At 44.8% G+C, this 14,042-nt stretch overlaps 1 protein-coding gene across 3 annotated transcripts in view; it reads left to right on the top strand.

The window, feature by feature from the left end:
* LOC139277631 (uncharacterized) overlaps positions 1–14,042 on the top strand; it is an 83,299-nt gene that overhangs the window by 51,852 nt on the left and 17,405 nt on the right. For 2 of the 3 annotated variants that reach the window (XM_070896370.1, XM_070896379.1), the window contains exons 1-3: positions 2,221–2,341; positions 5,838–6,095; positions 11,642–11,698. In XM_070896370.1, the coding sequence (XP_070752471.1) occupies positions 2,326–2,341; positions 5,838–6,095; positions 11,642–11,698 (331 nt within the window). In that variant the 5' untranslated portion in view covers positions 2,221–2,325. Of the gene's footprint in view, positions 1–2,220; positions 2,342–5,837; positions 6,096–11,641; positions 11,699–14,042 lie in introns of those variants that run through there. The other variant, XM_070896386.1, reaches the window with a different exon arrangement.

Below are 14,042 nucleotides of genomic sequence, written 5' to 3' on the forward strand. Positions count from 1 at the left end.
TCCTTCACCCCCGATATGGACACGGTTAATGGGATCCTGAGCACTATCCTTCACCCCCGATATGGACACAGTTAATGGGATCCTGAGCACTATCCTTCACCCCCGATATGGACACGGTTAACGGGATCCTGAGCACTATCCTTCACCCCCGATATGGACACGGTTAACGGAATCCTGAGCACTATCCTTCACCCCCGATATGGACACGGTTAACGGGATCCTGAGCACTATCCTTCACCCCCGATATGGACACGGTTAACGGGATCCTGAGCACTATCCTTCACCCCCGATATGGACACGGTTAACGGGATCCTGAGCACTATCCTTCACCCCCGATACAGGCACGGTTAACGGGATCCTGAGCACTATCCTTCACCCCCGATACAGGCACGGTTAATGGGATCCTGAGCACTATCCTTCACCCTCGATACAGGCACGGTTAATGGGATCCTGAGCACTATCCATCGCCATTATACGGGCACGGTTAATGGGATCCTGAGTGCTATCCCTCGCTCTCGATACGGGAATGGTTAACGGCATCCTGAGCATTATCCATCACCCCCGATACAGGCACGGTTAACGGGATCCTGAGCACTATCCTTCACCCCCGATACAGGCACGGTTAACGGGATCCTGAGCGCTATCCTTCACCCCCGATACAGGCACGGTTAATGGGATCCTGAGCGCTATCCTTCACCCCCGATACAGGCACGGTTAACGGGATCCTGAGCACTATCCTTCACCCCCGATATGGACACGGTTAACGGGATCCTGAGCACTATCCTTCACCCCCGATATGGACACGGTTAACGGGATCCTGAGCACTATCCTTCACCCCCGATATGGACACGGTTAATGGGATCCTGAGCACTATCCTTCACCCCCGATATGGACACGGTTAACGGGATCCTGAGCACTATCCTTCACCCCCGATATGGACACGGTTAATGGGATCCTGAGCACTATCCTTCACCCTCGATACAGGCACGGTTAATGGGATCCTGAGCACTATCCTTCGCCCCCGATACAGGCACGGTTAATGGGTCCTGAGCGCTATCCATCGCCCCCGATACAGGCACGGTTAATGGGATCCTGAGCACTATCCTTCACCCTCGATACAGGCATGGTTAATGGGATCCTGAGCACTATCCTTCACCCTCGATACAGGCACGGTTAATGGGATCCTGAGCGCTATCCATCACCCTCGATATGGGCATGGTTAACGGGATCCCAAGCGCAATCCATCGTTACTGATACAGGAATGGTTAACGGGATCCTGAGTGCTATCCATCACCCCCGATACAGGCACGGTTAATGGGATCCTGAGCGCTATCCATCGCTCTCGATACAGGCACGGTTAACGGGATCCTGAGCACTATCCATCGCCCCCGATACGGACACGGTTAATGGGATCCCGAGCGCAATCCATCGTCCCTGATACTGACATGGTTAATGGGATCCTGAGCGCTATCCCTCAGCCCCGATACTGACATGGTTAACGGGATCCTGAGCGCTATCCATGTGTTTGGGAACTTGCTCTTGAAACTTGAGGAGCTCTACAGTACATTGGAAACAGACATTGGAGATAGCCAAGTGCTTTGCAGAAATCAGCCATGATCTTATTGACTGGCGGAGCAGGCTCGAGGGGCCAAATGGTCTACTCCTGCTCCTATTTCTTATATTCTTAAATAGACGGCGTCAATGTCAGACCCTCTAGAATAGGTGCCCTCCCTGAGCACAGCGCCCTGGGTGGTAGCCAATGTTCTCTGTAAGCTGCGTGTCCCCGGGGGCTCTGGAGCTCCCGCGCAGCCGGCTCCCGGGTTTTACATGGGAAGAAAACGTGCATGCACGGAACTTTGAATGGACCGTGCAGGGAACAAGGTCGGCCCTAGAGATACAGGAACATAAGTCACATTTATTTTAAAAAGAAAAACCGAACGAATCTCACTCAGCCCGGCCTCAATATAAATGAATCTCACTCCAATTGAATGAGATTGACAACTCTTGTTTTTTCTTTTCAAAAAAAATTTACTTTAACGATCTGCAGCAAAGCATCGAAACAGGGCCGAGCCCAGAACAAGGAAATTCCTTTTGCACTCGGTGTTGCTTTGTGTTGGAGGGCCGGGAGATGCTTGGGGGATTCCCCTGTGACGTAGTGTGGGAGTAACACGCAGCGAACCTTCTCTCACAGGGGCTGGACTTTCAGTCCCAGTGACCTGAGAGAGCAACATTCGGCTTTCGACAGCCTGACCTCAATATAAGTTAGCCTCAATGGAAGGGCAAGGGTCCCAGCCAGCTGTCTGGCGGTGAAGTGAGAGTGGTGGCATGATGGCTCAGTCCGGTAAGTGTCCTCAATCTTTGCTCAGTCCGGGAGGGTCGGACGGAAGATTTAAACAAAGATTATTTGGGACCCTGTTGTTATTGCAATATGTATCGCTAAGAGAAAAGTGTAGGATATCAGAATTTTCCATGAAACCAATTGTTTATTGCGACAATCTGTGGCGTCTTTCTGGAGTTTGTCTGTCTTTTTTTTGAGCTTACATTGGAGTGGGGGAGGAAATGGGATTTTAAAAACACCACCTGGTGGACCCCCAGGCGTTTCTAACTGGTCACATGGTGACGTGCTGGTGACTTTACACACTCGTGAGCCTGTGTGTGCAGAGTCAAGTGCTTTACGGAGACGGCTGGCTCCACGTCATTCCCTATCAGTGCAGTTAACGATCACATTCCTGTTCCTGCTTCTAGTAAAAAGTGACTTGTTAAAATGCACTTTTTTCTCCAATTGAAAATGTGCTGCCTGTGATGTATAAAGCGTTGCTAGATTTTTTTTATCCCCCATTCACTATGAACAGTTGTGTCATGTATGTAACAACACTGCAATACGTAAGAAATGCACACCTTGACCACTGGGGTGAACTTGTGGGAGACACTCCTCACCTGGTCACCCAGGTATATAAAGGGAGGTCCCACGCAGGGTCATCACTTCTTGGTCCTGTGAATAAAGGTTCAGGTCATGGAGTGACCTTGTCCATAGAATGTGCCTCGTGAGGATTTGTGGTATTGTGTAAGGACTTTACAAGTTGTAAAATATGGCCCATGTCAGAGGGACAGGATAATTTTGAGGCTAACTGTGAACCAGGGTAGTTAAAGAAAGACTTCATGACCCCAGGATGTCCCAAAGTGCTTTGCAGCTAACCAAGTACTTTTTTTTGAAGTGTAGTCACTGTTATAATGTGGGAAACGCAGCAGCCAATTTGCGCACAGCAAGCTCTCTCAAAAAGCACTGTGATAATGACCAAATAATCTGTTTTTGTTTAGTGATGTTGATTTGAAGGATAAATATTGGTCAGGACACCAGGGATAACTCCCCTGCTCTTCTGCGAAATAGCTTTTACATCCACCTGAGAGCAGACGTCTTGGTTTAACCTCATCCTATTTATAAAAAGGATATAGAGGCGATGGAGTAGGTGCAAGAAAAATGTACTAGAATGATACCAGAACTGAGAGGTTATACCTAGCAGGAAAGATTGATCAGGGTGGGGAGTCTTTTTTCTCTAGAAAAGAGAAGCCTGAGGGGTGACCTGATCGATTTAAATCCTCAAGGTTATAAAAGGGTTTGATAGGCTAGACATATAGAGGATGTATTCCCTTCCAGATAAGACCAGAACTAGAAATGTGGTCACTAATAAATCAAATAGGGAATTCAGGAGAAACCTCTTCCCCCAGGAGTGGTTAGAATGTGGAACTTGCTACTGCCACAAAGAGTAGTTGAGGTGAATAATGTAGATGCATTCAAGGGGAAACAGAAACATAGAAAATAGGTGCAGGAGTAGGCCATTCGGCTCTTCGAGCCTGCACCACCATTCAACATGATCATGGCTGATCATGCAACTTCAGTACCCCATTCCTGCTTTCTCTCCAGACCCCTTGATCCCTTTAGCCATAAGGGCCACATCTAACTCCCTTTTGAATATATCTAATGAACTGGCCTCAACAACTTTCTGTGGTAGAGAATTCCACAGGTTCACAATTCTCTGAGTGAAGAAGTTTCTCCTCATCTCAGTCCTAAATGGCTTACCCCTTATCCTTAGACTGTGACCCCTGGTTCTGGACTTCCCCAACATCGGGAACATTCTTCCTGCATCTAACCTGTCCAATCCCGTCAGAATTATATATGCTTCTATGGGATCCCCTCTCACTCTTCAAATTCCAGTGAATATAAGCCTAGTCGATCCCGTCTTTCTTCATATGTCAGTCCTGCCATCCCGGGAATCAGTCTGGTGAACCTTTGCTGCACTCCCTCAATAGCAAGAATGTCCTTCCTCAGATTAGGAGACCAAAACTGAACACAATATTCAAGGTGAGGCCTCACCAAGGCCCTGTACAACTGCAGTAAGACCTCCCTGCTCCGATACTCAAATCCTCTCGCTATGAAGGCCAACATGCCATTTGCCGCCTTCACCGTCTGCTGTACCTGCATGCCAACTTTCAATGACTGATGTACCATGACATCCAGGTCTCATTGCACCTCCCCTTTTCCCAATCTGTCACCATTCAGATAATATTCCTCCTCCCTGTTTTTGCCACCAAAGTGGATAACCTCACACTTATCCACATTATACTGCATCTGCTATGCATTTGCCCACTCACCTAACCTGTCCAAGTCACCCTGCAGCCTCTTGGCATCCTCCTCACAGCTCACACCGCCACCCAGCTTAGGAAGCTAGATATGCACATGAGGAGGAGAAAGAAAAACTTTCATTTCTATAGCACCTTTCACGACCACTGGACATCTCAAAGCGCTTAACGGCCAATGAAGTACTTTTTGGAGTGTAGTCACTGTTGTAATGTAGGAAATGTGGCGGCCAATTTGCGCACAGCAAGCTCCCGCAAACAGTAATGTGATATTCACCAGATAATCAGGTTTTCTTGTTATGTTGCTTGAGGAATAAATATTGGCCAACACACCAGGAATAACTCCCCTGCTCTTCTTCGAAATAGTGTTATGGGATCTTTTACATCCACCTGGGAGCAGACGGGGTCTTGGTTTAACATATCATCTGAAAGACGGTTCCCTCAGCACTGCACTGGAGTGTCAGCCTAGATTTTTGTGCTCAACTTCCTGGAACTTGAACCCACTAGGATATGTTGATGGGGTTAGATGCAGAGGGGTGGAGGAGACTCGTGTAGGTATAAACACCGACATGGATCTATTGGGCCGGATAGCCTGTTTCTGAGCTTAAATACTTTGTAATCGTTGCTTATTCGCAAAGCTAATGTATTCAAAATCCAGAATTTCATATCCATCCTCACCAATTCAATATTCCGGTAACACCTGTGCCTCAGCAACACAGGAAGATTGTTATAATGGTCATCTGAGCCCTCGAATTAAATTACGTGTAAATAGCCACTGAATGAATACCTATCTCTGTAACCTCCTCCAGCTCGCTGACATCTCTGCGCTCCTCCAATTCTGGCCTCTTGTGCATCTCCGATTTTCATCGCTCCCTCATTGGATTCTGTGCCTTCAGCTACCTGGGCCCTAAGTTCTGGAATTCCTTGCATAAACCTTGCCACCTCTCTATCTCTCTACCTCTCCCTCCTCCTTTATGACATTCCTTAAAACCTGCCTCTTTGGTCACCTAATATCTCCTTATATGGCTCGGTGTCAAATCTCATTTAATGACGTTCCTATGAAGTTCCTTGGATGTTTTATTATGTTAAAAGGTGCTATATAAAATATAAGTTGTTTTAAATATATCATTTGTTTTTCTTTTGTAGAGATTTATATATTTGTTTTAAGCTAATGAACTGTACTTTCTGTTTCTGATTGATAGATTTGCGCAGACATTACTACGAGCTCGGTACGTCAATGTCCCCTGCAGTGGTCGATCAGATCACACATTTCCTGTATAGCACCAGAATTCTCAACCAATATGAACTTAATGTCATCAGCTCCAAGTCTGAAATGCTTTCAAAGGCGTCCGAGTTACTTTCTGCTGTCATCCGAAAAGGGCAGAAAGCCTGTGGCATCTTCTTCCAGGCACTTAAAATGTGTGATCCACATCTGAGCGAACAAATAGTTGGAAAGCATGGTAAGTATTGTGCTTACCACCTTTCTGGCCCAGTGCTTGCTGACATCAGTCCTTTTGTTCAGACTCTCTTCCTCCACCCTTCCAAGTTACGATCTGAGTATCTGTTATTTTGCTACTTTAGCTTCCGTCTTTCTCTCTTCTCTTCGCTTTTCCAACTTTACTAAAATGCTTGCCTATCTTTTATTTTTGATGAATGGTGCACATCCAACATGTTGTCTTGTCCATTCTCATTACTACTGCTGACTGACCTGCTGTGTATTACAACACAACAACAACTTGTATTTATACCTTGCCTTTAACATAGTGAAATGTCCCAAGGCGCTTCACAGGAGTATTATAACTCGGGGAGTTCCAGAGCTTGGGGCCGAGGCAACAGAAGGCTTGGCCACCAATGGTTGAGCAGTTATAATCAGGGATGCTTAAGAGGGCAGAATTAGAGGAGCGGAGACATCTTGGGGCAGCAGGGGGAGGGTGGTGGATTGTGGGGCTGGAGGAGGTTACAGAGATAGGGAGGGGCGAGGCCGCGGAGGGATTTGAAAATCAGGATGAGAATTTTGAAATCAAGGCATTGCTTAACCGGGAGCCAATGTAGGTCAGCGAGCACAGGGATGATGGGTGAGCGGGACTTGGTGCGAGTTAGGATACGGGCAGCCAAATTTTGGATCATCTTTAGTTTACGTAGGGTAGAATGTGGGTGGCCAGCCAGGAGTGCATTGGAATAGTCAAGTCTAGAGGTAACAAAGGCATGGATGAGGGCTTCAGCAGCGAATGAGCTGAGGCAAAGACGGAGACGGGCGATGTTACGGTGGTGGAAATAGGCGGTCTTAGTTATGCTGCGGATATGTGGTCGAAAGCTCATTTCAGGAACACTGTGGTTTAGCGTCAGACAGAAATTGGGGAGAGGGATGGAGTCAGTGACTAGGGAACGGAGTTTGTGGCGGGGACCGAAAACAATGGCTTTTATTTCAAATTTTCTTTAATGAGGTGCCCACGACTGTACATAATGCTCCAAGTGCAGGCTAATCGAGGTCTTTTACAAACTCAACATTATCTCCTTGCTCTTGTATTCTATGTCCTTCCTTATCTTTGTTGCCTCCTCCAGCCCTATAGCTACCTCTGCCCCACTCTCTGGAATTCTCTCCCCTGAACCACTCTGCCTCTCCACCTCCCTCTCCTTAAAAGCAACATCTTTGATCAAGTCACCTCTCCTAACCTTTGCTTCTTTTTCTCAGCTCTGTTTTGCATCACTCATCTGGGATGTATTTCTACATTAATGGCTCTATAGAAATGTAATTTGTTGTACTAATATAGATAAATGATCTTGACTTATGAGGGGACGATATTGAAATGTATTGCTGATGCCAAATGAGGGAGGGGGGTAGGGAATTGTGGCACAGATTGTGAAAGAAAATGGGAAGGAAAATAGGCTAGCAGGATGGGCAAATAGGTGGCATGTGCAGTTCAATGTAAAATAATAAATAAAGTAAGAATAGGGAATAGAAATAAATCCTAAATAGAAAGATCCTAAATTGAGTAAAGAAGCAAAGAGGCTGTGGCTCAGTGGGTAGCACCCTCACCTCTGAGTCAGAAGGTTGTGGGTTCAAGTCCCACTTGAGTACAAAATCTAGGCTGACACTCCAATGCAGTACTGAGGGAGTGCTGCACTGTCGGAGGTGCCCTTGAGGAGGTGGTGAGCCGTCGCCTTGAACTGTAGAGGGCAGTTAAGAGTCAACTACATTGCTGTGGGTCTGGAGTCACTTTTATAGGCCAGACCGAGTCAGGACGGCAGATTTCCTTCCCTAAAGGACTTTAATGAACCAGATGGGTTTTTATGACAATCCGGTAGTTTCACGGTCATCATTGCTGATATTAACTTGTTATTCTAGATCTCTTTGGGCTGTAAAGTTAATTACAATGTCCTTAGTTTGAGGTAGTAGTATATATTCAGTCATTTGGCAAAAGCCAAGTCAATTAGGTATTTGTATATCTTGAGGTAGATATTTGAGAATCCCTCTGCACTCGCATTGCTGTCTAATGGTCTCTAGGACTCTAAACCTTTTCCAGTAATTTAATACCAAATGCTAAAGTAATGAGTTCATGGTGTTATGAATGGAAAGAAAATCAGTCACTGTGACTGAATTAGTCTTAACGGTGGAATATGTTTGAGGAGAGCTCCCGTGGTGTCTTTTTTTGTGACAATATATGTTGAAAGTCCTTTAATTAGTTTTGAAGTATTCTCTGTAGAATGGTGATTGTAGTCACTGGTCTCCGATTACTTACTGCAATTCAACTGCAGTGAATTTGATATTTTTTATTCAGCTGTTAGCTGACATTTTATTACTTCATAATTTTCCAAGATAACGGGAACGGTAGCATAGTGGTTATGTTACTGGACTCGTAATCCTGAGGCCCGGACTAATGATCCAGAGCAAAGAATTCAAATCCCACCATAGCAGCTGGGGAATTTAAATGCAATTAAATAAATCTGGACTTTTTTTGTAAAAAGCTAGTATCAGTAATGGTGACTTTGAAACTACCGGATTGTCATAAAAACCCATCTGGTTCACTAATGTCCCTTTTTTAGAGAAGGAAATCTGCTGTCCTTACCCGGTCTGGTCTATATGTGACTCCAGACCCACAGCAATGTGGTTGACTCTTAACTACCCTCTGAAATGGCCCAGCAAGCCACTCGGTTGTATTCGAGAAGGCGGCTCACCACTACCTTCTCAAGGGCAATAAGGGATGGGCAATAAATGCTGGCTTTGCCAGCGATGCCCACATCCCGTGAATGAATAAAAAGAATTTCGGTCCCTCCTTTGCTGAGCGAGAAATGGAGAATTCTGATCTGGGTATAAATGAAAGCATCCACAAGTACTTTTAAGAGCCTGCTGTTTCCAGAGCCCTGTGGTTGATTGCAGCCATTAACTGGGGACTGCAGAATATGTTTCAGGCATGCACAAGGACTATCCTAGAAACCTAATGATGGATTAACCGAGCTGCCAAGATTCATTAGCAACTATCTGTTGCAGTCAATCCTCATACATCTGCTCAGCAGAGACAAGGGACAGCCATTTAGCAACTGTGTGCTCAGTGTTATATGATGGGTGGCAGTCATTCCAATATAGTACAGGTTGAACCTCCCTTAACAGAACTCCCTTATCCGGAACCACTCCCGGCCACCGGGTGGCACATGTGTAGAATTCCGACATGAACAAATTGAAGTCCTTCCTCGCTGCCGACTCCCGCAATCGCTGACCTGACCCCGTGATCCACTGCCTCCCCGCCACTCAAACATTTCCTCCACCCCCACCCCCCCCCCATGATCTCTCTGCTGGACTCCCAGCCCCAAGCCAGCCAGCCCTGATATCCCCTTGCTCAGTAGCTGTACCATCGAATTTAACATGACCACCCCTCATCTGGAAAAATCCCTTATCCGGAACAGGCCAGGTCCCAAGGGTTCCGGATAAGGGGGGGTTCAACCTGTAATATAACCTAATAAAACATAATTTGCTGTCAAAATAACAGCGAGGCTAATGGCGCTCCCTATTATTTATGTGCAAATGGTACCGTAACTTCAGGCGAAAGGGCAGATGCGCGGTTAAACTCAAATATCCAAAAGTTGCTGTCCATGTCACGGAAACGGCATCTCGCTGTGACTCCTGATCAAAATGCGTTGCACAGTAAATACGAACTAAACTCGTCACAGAAAGTTCAGTCTAAGTACACTTGTAACGATGTGATAAATGTTAGTTACAGTCAGTCAATTTCTCTGGCACTGAATCATAGAATGGTTACAGCACGGAAGGAGGCCATTTGGCCTGTTGAGCCCACGCCGGCTAGTCCCACTCCCCTGCCCTTTCTGCGTAGCCCTGCAATTGTTTTTTTTTCTGGTACTTATCCAACTCCCTTTTGAAAGCCGTGATTGAGTCTGCCTCCACCATCCTTTCGGGCCGTGCATTCCACACCCCAACCACTCGCTGCCTAAAAAGGTTTTTTTCCTATGTCGCCTTTCGTTCCTTTGCCAATCACCTACTCTGTCCAGACCCCTCTATCAAATCTCCTCTCAATCTTCTCTGCTCTCAGGAGAACGACCCCAGCTTCTCCAGTCTATCCATGCAATTGATAATAACTATTACAATTGTGGAGTCTCATTCCTTCAAGTTTTAATTGTTGTTGGAGATTCTAAAAAAATAACATTTTAAATATAATTTAAAAAAAACTTCCTTTCTTTCCCTCCCTTTATTTCTCTTTTGGTACCTGATTTGACATTGAATTCACCCACTCAAATTTACACTTCCTCCTCTGTCCATGCACTGTTAATTTCACTGCTTCAATCTGATAAGTTAAGGAAATACACATTTGATTGCTCAGTTTCCCCTCACTGTACTATTATCAACTCGCCAAAAAATTAAAAAACCTAAGCGTATAAGGACAAGTCTAACTAATGGCAGACGTTGTCGATGTCCTGCCACTGGAAAGTATGGCCCAATACAGTAAATAATATAACTCAGTGCAGAAAACACACCCAATCAGAGAATTCTTTCCCTTCTAGTACTGTAATCAATAATTTACACGTGCTGACAACAAAGCACAACATGGGACTGATAATGTTTGTTTGGCTATAAGGACACCCTCAAAGCCTCCCTGGTAAAGTGTGACATCACCACTGACACCTGGGAGACCCTGGCCACAGACCGCCCGAGGTGGAGAAAGTCCATCCGGGAGGGCATTGAGCTCTTCGAGTCTCAATGCAAAGAGCATGAAGAGGCCAAGCGCAGGCAGCGGAAGGAGCATGCAGCAAACCAGCCCCACCTACCCCTTCACCCGACGAATGTCTGTCCCACCTGTAACAGGGTCTGTGGCTCTCGTATCGGACTGTTCAGCCATCAAATAACTCACTTTGGGAGTGGAAGCAAGTCTTCCTCGATTCCGAGGGACTGCTTATGATGATTGGCTATATCACAATGGCCATGAATAGCATGTGGCCCGATGCCAAATTCTGTTAACGTTCCTGTGAAGCCCCTTGGGATGTTTCTACGATGTCACAAGACACAATACAGATACAAGTTGGTGTTGTCGTGACATTTCAATGATGAAAAATTACAAACCTAATTTTAATAATTTGATATTACTTTTAGTTATGGTATAAAGAAAGGCTTGCATTTATATAGCGCCTTTCACGACCTCAGGATATTCCAAAGCACTTTGCAGCCAGTGAAGTACTTTTTGAGCTGCAGTCATGGTTGTAATATAGGAAACGCGGCAGCCAATTTGCGCACAGCAAGCTCTCACAAACAGCAATGTGACAATGACCAGATAATATGCTATTTTAGATGTGTTGATTTGTGGGACAAATATTGGCTAGGACAACGGGGATCACTCGCCTGTTCTTCAGAATAGTGCCATAGGATCTTTTGTGTCCACCTGAGAGAGAAAATGCGGCCTCGGTTTAACGTCCCATCCGAAAGATGGTTGAAAAGGTGAAAATGTGTTTATTATTTTAATTGGAGTGAGTTTGGCTAACCTTTCTCTTTTGGTTTTTACAGTTAGTTCGACAAGTAACTCTCTACCAGCTTCTACTTTACTGAGGCCAACTCCTTCCAGTAAGTACTTATTGATGTCTCGAGATACTTTCAGAATTGGAAATTGAATTGCCCTTAATTAACTGAAACAGTCGTCTGTGAGGCCCTAAGGGAAGATCAAAGGTCATTTTCAATTATTTAAACCAACACCCAAGGTAAAATTAAAACTTTAAAACACTGGAAAATCATTCAGTCGCTTAAAGGAGAAAGGCTGGTTAATGCTTCAGCTAGGGGTCTTTTTAGTTTTTTAATCTAAATCATAGAAATTTATAGCGCAGGAGGAGGCCATTTGGCTTGTTGGCCAAAAAAGAGCTACCCAGCCTAATCCCACTTTCCAGCTCTTGGTCCGTACCCTTGGAGGTTATGGCACTTCAAGTGCATATCCAAGTATTTTTTAAATGTGGTGAGGGTTTCTGCCTCTATCACCCTTTCAGACAGTGAGTTCCAGACCCCCACCACCCTCTGGGTGAAAAAGTTCTCCTCACATCCCCTCTAAACTTCCTACCCATTACTTTCAATCTATGCCCCCTAATTATTGACCCCTCTACTTGGGGAAATAGGTTCTTTCTATCCACTCTAACTAGACCCCTCATAATTTTATACACCTCAATTAAATCTCCCCTCAGCCTCCTCTGTTTCAAAGAAAACAATCCCAGCCTATCCAATCTTTCCTCATGGCTACAATAGCTGAACAGATAAAGCGTTTCCATCAGATCAATCTTCACGCTCAATTTCCAAAACTGAAATAAGATTAATTGTTCTTTTTCATAAATATGTATATTTTTTTGCCCAGAAGGTATTGTAAGAGCACGGATTCACCTCCCTTTGCATTCCAGTGAATTGCATTTTAAAGGACTGTGTTCAGAAACTACTAATCGATCTGTGTTGGGTCTCACTGCTAGAAGTATGGATGTACAGTTAACAGTACCATCGAATTGGTACTACAAGATTGAATTAATGAAGGTTTTGTAATTCTGTTGCATAACTATGTAAACAATTGCCAAACTATGTATGCACTTAGAAACAGGAGTAGGCCATTCAGTCCCTCGAGCCTGTTTCACCATTCAATGAAATCATGGCTGATCTGTGACCTAACTCCATATACCAGTCTTTGGCCCACATCGCTTAATACCTTTTGGTTAACAGAAAGCTAGCAATCTCAGATTTAAAATTAACAATTGCTATCGCATCAATTGCCGTTGTGGAAGAGAGTTCCAAACTTCTACCACCCTTTGTGTGTCGAAGTGTTTCCTAAATTCACTCCTGAAAGGTCTGGCTCTAATTTTTAGACTATACCCCCTATTCCTAGATTTCCCAATCAGCAAAAATAGTTTCTCTGTCTACCCTATCAACTCCCCTTAATATCTTGAACATTTTGATTAAATCCCCCTAAGTTCCAGGGAATACAACTGTAGTTACAATCTCCCCTTGTAACTTAACCCTTGAAGTCCAGGTATAATTCTGGTAAACCTACGCGCACTCCCTCCAAGGCCAATATATCCTCCTTAAGGTGTGTTGCTCACAGTACTCCAGGTGTGGTCTAACTTGGGTTTTGTATAGCTGCAGCATAACTTCTACCCCCTTGTATTCTAGTCCTCTAGATATAAAGGCCAGCATCCCATTAGCCTTTTTGATTATTTTCTGTGTCTGTCCATGACATTTTAATGATCTATGTACCTGGACCCCTCAAGTCTCTCTGGACCGCCACAGTTTTTAGCTTTTTTCACATTTATAAAGTACCCTGTTCTATCCTTTTATTAGGTCCAAAGTGGATGACCTCATATTTGCCGACGTTGCATTTTAATTAACAATGGGGTTTAAATTAATAAAAAGACAGCTAATGAATCCTGGAAGAACTAAATGTTTGATTGTTGCCAGCACATCATGGTGGTTTTCCGATGCTGAACATTTTAAAGATAATATTTTTATTTTTCTACTTCCCCTATTACAGTCAAGGCAGTAGACATTTCTGTAAATGTCATCAAAACTACTCCTTGATGCTTGAGCAATGCTGGAACTGATCATTGTTCACTCTCCACGCTTCTCATCCTGGTCCCTGGAGCAAGCCCGTGTGTGAACTCGGGACTGGAATTCAAAGTTTCCAAACTGAGAGCTCCAAACTGCTGCTATCTGGTGTCATTCTCTATTTCCACTAGAAAGAACTTGCATTTATATAGCGTCTTTCGCGATCTCCAGACATCCCAACGCGCTTTACAGCCAATGAAGTACTTTTGGAGTGTAGTCACTGTTGTAATGTAGGAAACGTGGCAGCCAACTTGCGCGCACAGCAAGATCCCACAAACAGCAATGTGATGATGACCAATCTGTTTTTAGATTTTAGTTGAGGGATAAATATTGGCCAAGA

The sequence above is a fragment of the Pristiophorus japonicus genome, chromosome 1, assembly GCF_044704955.1.
Source record: "Pristiophorus japonicus isolate sPriJap1 chromosome 1, sPriJap1.hap1, whole genome shotgun sequence".
Taxonomy (NCBI): Eukaryota; Metazoa; Chordata; class Chondrichthyes; family Pristiophoridae; genus Pristiophorus; species Pristiophorus japonicus.